Consider the following 9459-nt stretch of genomic DNA (forward strand, 5'->3'; position numbering starts at 1 on the left):
TGTGCAGGGGTGTAGCTAGGTAGTATTGTGTTGATGTAGGAGGTAGTATTGTAGCTTCTGTGCAGGGGTGTAGCTAGGTAGTATTGTGTTGATGTAGGAGGTAGTATTGTAGCTTCTGTGCAGGGGTGTAGCTAGGTAGTATTGTGTTGATGTAGGAGGTAGTATTGTAGCTTCTGTGCAGGAGTGTAGCTAGGTAGTAGTGTATTGATATAGGAGGGTGCAGTTCCATTTACAGCCCTGTAGGCAGCATCAAGGATTTGAACTCAATGCGAGCAGCTACCGGGAGCCGGTGGAGGAAGGTAAGAAGAGGTGGAACATGGGTGTATTTTGGGTATCGATCTTATTAATAGTTACGTTGACGTTTTAGAGAAGATTTAAGCAGATTTCAGTGACCTTGGACCAAGATACGGCCAGAACAGCAGGGTTCAGGCCTCGCTGTGAAACTCGAGCCATGCCACGCACGCTTGGCTCTGGGCGTGGCCTAACATGCAAAGCGATGTGCTCCTAATATAGCAACAAGACGGTGTAAACTGTCCTCGTGTATTTAGGACTAAACTTATGCGGCTGAACCGGCTAGAACTGTTCAGAGCTCGTCTGTATGCCGGCCACGGCTACCCACCCGTCTGGTGCGGGACGATTTGTGGTGGAGACAGTGGACGTCCAGTTAAGGTGACATCAGGACACCTGGCAGAGGAGCCCATCCCAATGACAGCAGGGGGCCGGGGAGGGGGTCTTTGGCATAACTGGGGCATGAGACACAGAGAGAGGGATGAAGAAGGCGCGGTGGGCTGGGGGGGGGGTTTAGACGTGGGACGGCCATGAACACACACTCACACGCGGGGACACAGGCTCAAACGTGTACAGGCCATCTGCCGTCAGGCTGGTTGCAGTGGGTGGGGCCGGTGGGTGATTTTTGGGAGGGCGGGGCGGGTGCTTTACCAGGGCTGGAGTCCCCGCCCCTCCCGAATTAGAGGCGCCCCCCCGCAGCGTAATCCACAGGAGGGGGCCAATTCTGTCTCACTTCCCTCTGTCAGCCCAGAGTCGTCTGTAATTAGAGAAATTACCCAGAATGCACCTGATTACGGCACACATGCGGCACACTTATCACCTCTTGTCTCTCCATTCGTCCTGTGGCCTTGCGCCGCCATCTGCATGTCCAGTCCGTCTCACCTACGAACCTCTGACGTACAAACACTAAATCCGTTTAAATCCGTCGTACTTCCACTCACCAAAAGACCAGTTTTCTCGTCTTTCTGAATAAATACAGTTCTAAAATAAATAATAAAAAAACAGAAAACCAACAAATGAAATAAAAATGACGAATAATCCCCCCGTCCCCATTCGGCTCCCCATAACTACACTATATATAGAAATATCTGTAACAGGCAGGACCTGTAAATCAGAAGGTTGCCGGTTCGAATCCCGATCCACCAAGGTGCCACCGAGGTGCCACTGAGACAAGCGCCGTCCCCACACAATCACTGTGACAATCACGTCACTTTATTACTTTAATAAAGGGTAGCCATTCATGGGAAAATTGGACTGTACGTCCATCTCCATTTTTAAGAAAAACATGATGTCTTCATGCCACCGGGAGACAGAAGAATATTTAGCAGACGTCCAGTAAACATCTTGCTAATAGGGACGATATTACGGAAAGCTATAATATCCTTTTGAGTAGAGTTAAGTGCTAGTGAGCGATCAAGAAGCCCAAATATAGCAACGATTACCCCAAAAATACAGACGACGTAGTAGTAAAATACCCCACCCAGAAATCCTCCAGCTCTGGACAGAGAAGAACATATGGCTGAGGTGGCAACGAGAGCCGTGGAGTTTATCACACTTATCTTCCACATCCGGAAACATTTCAGAAAGTGGCGCCCTGTACGTGACCTTAAATTGGACCTTAAGGAGTCCAAGACGAGCGCAAGTGGTGGTAGCTCGAACCCTGTTCCCCAGGACTCCTCGTGTATTTATATTCCCGGCTCCCCCTCCCATGTACGCTTCAGTTGAACATCTGAGTGGATCTAAAAGACATGATGACATTTACATTTCCAGCATTTGCCAGACGCCCTTATCCAGAGCGACTTACAGTTACAGAGACAGTCCCCCCCTGGGGACACTCAGGGTTAAGTGTCCTGCTCAGGGACACGATGGTAGTAAGTGGGGTTTGAACCTGGTGGTACAGAGGGGGAAATTAGGGAAACAGACGGGTAACAGGGAGACGAACTTGTCATGCCACACTGAGAATATCGAGTGTAATGAACCCCACAGCGCGTTAGGAACTGCTTGATTACTGGGAGGGTTTTGTGGGTAAAGAGGAATGAAGCAGAGCCGGTGGAGACCACGTGAGCAGGCCAATAGCAAGCAAGGACATTGGGTAACGCAAGTCTTACGGAGGTTTTACGAACCTGCCCCGGCTTCGCTCCTCAGATGAAGGGGCAAATGGTCTTGTTCAACGAGGCAAAGAAATGGGGGAATTGTCTGAAATTTTGGTTGGACATTCTATCCAATTAATGAAGAGGGGGAGGTTACCCCACCTTTAAATATCAGGTGTAACCCTTGAGACATGGAGAGTGAAATGTGGGGACGCAAGACCGGATGGAGAACGAGTCACATTAATACCGAGGTATTTGAACCTGACAAAGTTCTCCAGAATACATAAAACAGCCAGGATGGAGACCGTAGGGTCAGTTACACATAAATCATATAAAGTTCCTTACGTATGTTACCATTTGCATTTATTGAGCATATTTGCATGTATTAACGGACTTGTGGGCAATTAAAAAAAAAAAAGTAGTTCCTGGAAAACCTTGGATGGTTCAGTCCGAAGCAGATGGTTCAGTCCACTTTTCTGGCTTTTGGTCTCACAGTTCGGAACGTTGGAACGTTACGGATTTGGTTCTTCGCTGAGGTCATGAGAGGTGAGCTGATGCTCGAGTGGACAATAGGTCAGAGGGGCTCTGAACATCGACATGACAGCTTCACTCAACGGGAGACGTGGACGAGGGGGGGGGGCAGAGAGGGGGGTCCCCACAAAAACAGAAACACCACAGGCCGACCTCTCACCCAACGATTTACGCGGAAAAACGGGATTATTACCCATACTACCCTTTCCCCCCATGTGAGGAGGTCAGAGAATCGAGGAGAACTTCACACGTTCTGCACCCGTGTCTGACAGCCACATAGAATGTCCTATGGCCATTTCGGGACTTTTTTCAGCCCAGATGTCCTCAGACTCTAGTGCTGATTAGATCCTTCCACTAGCGCCATCTAGCGGCTGCTGCCCTCCTGCACTCTGCTGCCAGGGCTCGTTTTAGTAGAAAAATCTGCTCTGGATCAGCTTCTTGATTATAGTTCTTAATAACTTTGATTGGCTGAGTAAAGGCACCTGCACCCCGTTCTGTGGAGGACAAGTGTTTTCTAATATAGTAGTGAATACACACACACACACACACATACACACACACACACAAGGGCAGAGTGAGGGACAGACAGACGAAGCTGCTGTCCAGACACCGGATCAGCTCACTAAATAGCTTCATTATTGGCTGTGTGTGTGTGTGTGTGTGTGTGTGTGTGTGTTGTAATATTTACTTCAGGGCTCTCACCTGGGCTCCTGTGTGAGTGTCTCCCCAAAAAGAGACAAACACATGCGCCCACCAGCCAGCCGTGGATAATGTGGACCGTCCACGGTCTGCGGCGTCCAGACGCCGGGGCAGCAGCTGACGCCGCAGACCCCCCTGCAGGACAACACTGCTGGACAGTCGCCCCAAATCTCGGGCTTTTGGTCCGAAGTCTGAGGGCCGGATTTCCTGGGGGTCCCCTGCGGAGGAAATCAACACCGCCGGAGACGCGCCGGCCTGGTGAACACGCCACGTAGAACCATGTCTGGTTCTGATGCCAGCAGGTCACAGCTACTAAAAATGGGTGGTAGTGGCCTACTGGGTGAGACACTCGCCTGGGAACCAGAAGACCCAGGTTCAAACCCCACTTACTACCATCGTGTCCCTGAGCAAGACACTTGCAGGGGGGGACTGTCCCTGTAACTACTGATTGGAAGTCGCTCTGGATGAGGGTGAATGTAAAAAAAATATCCACATTTTCTATCACAGCCTCAGGAGGAGGGCGGCCACGAGGGGGCGCCACAAACCCACGAGTCTCTCACCAAATCGTGTCCGAGTGGACCCACGATCGTCCCTCTTTTATAAAAAAAAATATTCAGGGTTCCACTCTGTATTTCGCTAAAATTTCGCTAAAATTGTTTATATTTGAACGTCTGCGCCACGCCGATATGAACAAGTGGAGGAAAGTAGAATTAAAGGTCTTCCCACGTGGCCGTCCCGGGCGGAGTGGGCGGGGCCTTCGCGTCACCGCGTGGGCGGGGCCTCGTCCCCCGTCGCCCCGGCGACCGAGGCGCCTCCTCCCCCCCCTCCGCTCCAGCGGCCGAGCCGAGCCAGAAGCTCCGGAGCGCCGCTCCTCAGACCCCCCGGGCCGGCCAGGAAGAAGGTGCGGGGACGGCGAGGAGCTCTGCGGCCGCCACGATGATGCCGGTGAGACCATTTTAAGCGCTGGGTCGGTTCAGGAGATGGATGGCTTGGAGAGAGAGCCGTGGGGGAACCTGATAGATTCTGTAGATTTATGAGGGAGGGGATCTGGGTTCGTTTTTTTTTTTTTTTAAATGCGTTCGATTTAATCCTGCGTGGTGTAAATGTTGCTGGACATCATCTCCCGGGGTCCCCGCAGGACAGGCGCCCAGTCGGTCGGTCGGTAGAATACGCCCGGTTCTGGCACCGGGAAGGTCCCCCGTTTCCTGAAGAACCGGCTGTCACCGCAACGCTGGCAGACCTTCACGACACCGCACGGCGCGTCCGGGACAAACCGCGCCAAATTACCGGCGCAGCAGGGCTCGAATTAATAATAATAATAAAATAAAACCCACACACTTGTGCGCATCCGGCGCAAAACTTTTCCCAAATCCGTTATGCGGAGGACCAGAAGCAGGAGAAGCAGGAGAAGCGTGTCAACCGTGATGTGGGACGCGTCGCTGCGTCTCGGGGCCGCAACGTCATTAAAGTTCAGCCTGGACGCGCTCACAATGGATCCCTATAATTAGCGGCCCCGTGGGAGGGTAGGATTAGCCGCGTGGGCCGGGGGGGGGGCAGAGGTCAGAGGTCGCGTCTTCCTGAAGTTCCCCTCCAGAAGCAGGTCGTTCCCTCTGCGGTGAGTTTTGCGGAACTCGCGCCGCATTGTTGTCCCCAGGCCCCGCCCCCCTCTGGCCTTTAAAGTTTAATGTGAGAAACGGGCGCCGGGGCGACAGGACGTCCCCTGCCGCTCAGTACCGCCTTTAAAGCAATTTACTTACATGCCACGAATGTTCCAGAAATGCGGTGATGATTGTCAGGTAGCCACACCCACGCATGTCATTGCCATTATAATAAAGATAAAGTGAAGTGATTGTCACTTGTGATACACAGCAGCACAGCACATGGTGCACACAGTTAAATTTGTACTCTGCATTTAACCCATCACCCTTGGTGAGCAGTGTGTGGGGACGGTGCTTTGCTCAGTGGCACCTTGGCGGATCGGGATTCGAACCAGCAACCTTCTGATTACGGGGCCGCTTCCTTAACCGCTACGCCACTGCTGCACCAATATTAAGGCGTCTGTGTCCGAGGGTGCTACGTGTTGAACGACACGTTCGTTCCTACATGCATCTGAAGCGTCTGTTACGGTGGTCAGTGTCCGGTGAAGAAGGTAGGGTGGTAGTGGCCTAGTGGGTAACACACTCGCCTATGAACCAGAAGATCCAGGTTGAAATCCCACTTACTACCATCATGTCCCTGAGCAGGACACTGAACCCTGAGTGTCTCCAGTGGGGGACAATGACCCGGTCACTCGTGGAAGTAAACGTCACTTCTCTTGTCAGAACCTTCACGCGCCACCCGAGGCCAGAACGACACGAGAACCGCTCTCGTGGCATCTGGAACCACAGAAACGCTAACCTCGCTAACGCTAACCTCGCTAACGCTAACCTCGCTCGGCCCCGAAGGGTTTTTTGGAGAGCATCTACTCAACATCAACTCGTCTGCGTTTCGCGCTTACGAACGGGTGCCAGTCATTGTGCCACGTCTGGCTTTTACCAGCAGCCGGCTGGTTTCCAGTCTGAAGGTGACCAGTGTGTGTGTGTGTGTGTGCATATGCACGTGAGGTGTTTCTCTGGAACATTAACGTTGGTGCAGGAGGGACTTCCCTGTGCGGCACAGTTTTCACGGTTTTAAGCGAGCGTCAGCAGTGCGAGAACATGCCAAACCGGCACGGCCCACCGCATCAGTGTAAATGGAGGTAGGTGTGTTTAAAGGGACAGCACGGTTCTGGGTGTCATGTGGGAGTGCCATCCGCACATGACACCAGGCTGTGGGCTCGCCGGCTGTTTCCTGTCCACAACTGATATAAACAGATCGCTAGCACGTTTCACCAGTGTCACCGTAACGTCCCACAAGGACCCTCTGTGTCCATGTTACTTATCGAGAGCAGATAATAATTTCGATGAATGTTGACAGGCGGAGTAGAACTCTGCGGCGTGTCCCGGAACTCTGCGGCGTGTTCCGGAACTCTGCTTGGTGCAGGTTGCTGTAGTGCAGCGTTACCGGGATTCGGAAATGTGGGGGGGGCGGGGCCTCGCTCCTCCCAGGCCGGCATAACCAAATACACCAACCCACTGCGCCAGACGGCATTTAATCAGTTCCCTGGCCCACTGATGGGGAATTTTAGTGTGTGTGTGTGTGTGTGTGTGTGTCTCATCTAGCAAGTTTTGTGAAACATTATCCAGGGAGGGAACTCTCTAAACAGATTAGGGAGGATCTAATGAGGCCTGGCTGATAATAAAACACGCAGAACACACACACACTTCTTATGCGGAACTCATTTTCAAATAGGATTCTGCTACAGGTTCAGTTAGACAGAGTGATAAATCACACTATCGCACAGATGTTCTGTAGTAATGGTGTGCTTGTTTATCTGTACTGCGTGTGTGAGTGTGTGTATGTGTGTGTGCTCTAGGGTGGCAGAAAGCTTAAGAGGTACAGAGGGGTCTCCCACCCTCATTACATCACCACTAAGCTCCTCGATTGGATCTAATCTCAGTTTTATCAGCCTCCAGACACACACACACACACACAATTCAGTGTAAAACACTGCAGATCTTTATCTGCCTTTCCCACAGCTCAGACTGACGTAGAAGATGACAGCATCACACCACAGGGAGATAGATTTTACAGTTTTGAATTTGTGTGTTTGTGCGTGTGTGCTTCACCTCCAGCCCACATTACTCCAAAGAATATGAAAATCTGTCTCTGATTTCCTGTGTGTAAATCTACAGACATCAGAGATAATAATGTAAATCAGAGATCAGGAAACTGTATTACAAGGGCGCGGCCGTGTGGTATTATGTAGGTTTGGTGTAGGCGCGGTCGTGTGGTATTATGTAGGTTTGGTGTAGGCGCGGTCGTGTGGTATTATGTATGGTTGGTGTAGGCGTGGCCGTGTGGTATTATGTATGGTTGGTGTAGGCGTGGCCGTGTGGTATTATGTAGGTTTGTTGTAGGTGCGGTCGTGTGGTATAATGTTGGTTTGGTGTAGGCGTGGTCGTGTGGTATAATGTTGGTTTGGTGTAGGCGTGGTGGTGTGGTATTATGTAGGTTTGGTGTAGGCGTGGTCGTGTTGTATTATGTAGGTTTGGTGTAGGCGTGGCTGTGTTGTATTATGTAGGTTTGGTGTAGGCGTGGTCGTGTTGTATTATGTAGGTTTGGTGTAGGCGTGGTCGTGTGGTATTATGTAGGTTGGTGTAGGCGTGGTCGTGTGGTATTATGTAGGTTTGGTGTAGGGGTGGTCGTGTGGTATAATGTTGGTTTGGTGTAGGCGTGGTCGTGTGGTATAATGTTGGTTTGGTGTAGGCGTGGTCGTGTGGTATTATGTAGGTTTGGTGTAGGCGTGGTCGTGTGGTATTATGTAGGTTTGGTGTAGGCGTGGTCGTGTTGTATTATGTAGGTTTGGTGTAGGCGTGGTCGTGTTGTATTATGTAGGTTTGGTGTAGGGCGTGGTCGTGTTGTATTATGTAGGTTTGGTGTAGGCGTGGTCGTGTTGTATTCCGTAGGTTTTGGTGTAGGCGTGGTCGTGTGGTATAATGTGGTTGGTTAGGCGTGTCGTGTTGTATTATGTAGGTTGGTGTAGGCGTGGTCGTGTTGTATTATGTAGGTTTGGTGTAGGCGTGGTCGTGTTGTATTATGTAGGTTTGGTGTAGGCGTGGTCGTGTGGTATTATGTAGGTTTGGTGTAGGCGTGGTCGTGTTGTATTATGTAGGTTTGGTGTAGGCGTGGTCGTGTGGTATTATGTAGGTTTGGTGTAGGCGTGGTCGTGTTGTATTATGTAGGTTTGGTGTAGGCGTGGTCGTGTTGTATTATGTAGGTTTGGTGTAGGCGTGGTCGTGTGGTATTATGTAGGTTTGGTGTAGGCGTGGTCGTGTTGTATTATGTAGGTTTGGTGTAGGCGTGGTCGTGTTGTATTATGTAGGTTTGGTGTAGGCGTGGTCGTGTTGTATTCCGTAGGTTTGGTGTAGGCGTGGTCGTGTGGTATAATGTTGGTTTGGTGTAGGCGTGGTCGTGTTGTATTATGTAGGTTTGGTGTAGGCGTGGTCGTGTTGTATTATGTAGGTTTGGTGTAGGCGTGGTCGTGTTGTATTATGTAGGTTTGGTGTAGGCGTGGTCGTGTGGTATTATGTAGGTTTGGTGTAGGCGTGGCTGTGTTGTATTATGTAGGTTTGGTGTAGGCGTGGTCGTGTGGTATTATGTAGGTTTGGTGTAGGCGTGGTCGTGTTGTATTATGTAGGTTTGGTGTAGGCGTGGTCGTGTTGTATTATGTAGGTTTGGTGTAGGCGTGGCCGTGTTGTATTATGTAGGTTTGGTGTAGGCGCGGTCGTGTTGTATTATGTAGGTTTGGGTGTAGGCGCGGTCGTGTTGTATTATGTAGGTTTGGTGTAGGCGTGGCCGTGTTGTATTATGTAGGTTTGGTGTAGGCGTGGTCGTGTTGTATTATGTAGGTTTGGTGTAGGCGCGGTCGTGTTGTATTATGTAGGTTTGGTGTAGGCGTGGTCGTGTGGTATTATGTAGGTTTGGTGTAGGCGCGGTCGTGTTGTATTATGTAGGTTTGGTGTAGGCGCGGGTCGTGTTGTATTATGTAGGTTTGGTGTAGGCGCGGTCGTGTGGTATTATGTAGGTTTGGTGTAGGCGTGGCTGTGTTGTATTATGTAGGTTTGGTGTAGGCGTGGTCGTGTGGTATTATGTAGGTTTGGTGTAGGCGTGGTCGTGTGGTATTATGTAGGTTTGGTGTAGGCGTGGTCGTGTGGTATTATGTAGGTTTGGTGTAGGCGTGGCTGTGTTGTATTATGTAGGTTTGGTGTAG

General features: G+C 50.8%; 1 protein-coding gene across 2 annotated transcripts in view; it reads left to right on the forward strand.

Moving 5' to 3' along the window:
* Positions 1-4436: 4436 nt before the first annotated feature.
* Positions 4437-9459, forward strand: part of LOC114785628 (apoptosis-stimulating of p53 protein 2-like) — a 21284-nt gene continuing 16261 nt past the window's right edge. For both annotated transcript variants that reach the window (XM_028972058.1, XM_028972059.1), the window contains exon 1: positions 4437-4553. In XM_028972058.1, the coding sequence (XP_028827891.1) occupies positions 4545-4553 (9 nt within the window). In that variant the 5' untranslated portion in view covers positions 4437-4544. The remainder of the gene's footprint in view (positions 4554-9459) is intronic.

This window comes from Denticeps clupeoides, chromosome 3 (genome assembly GCF_900700375.1).
Source record: "Denticeps clupeoides chromosome 3, fDenClu1.1, whole genome shotgun sequence".
Classification (NCBI taxonomy): Eukaryota; Metazoa; Chordata; class Actinopteri; order Clupeiformes; family Denticipitidae; genus Denticeps; species Denticeps clupeoides.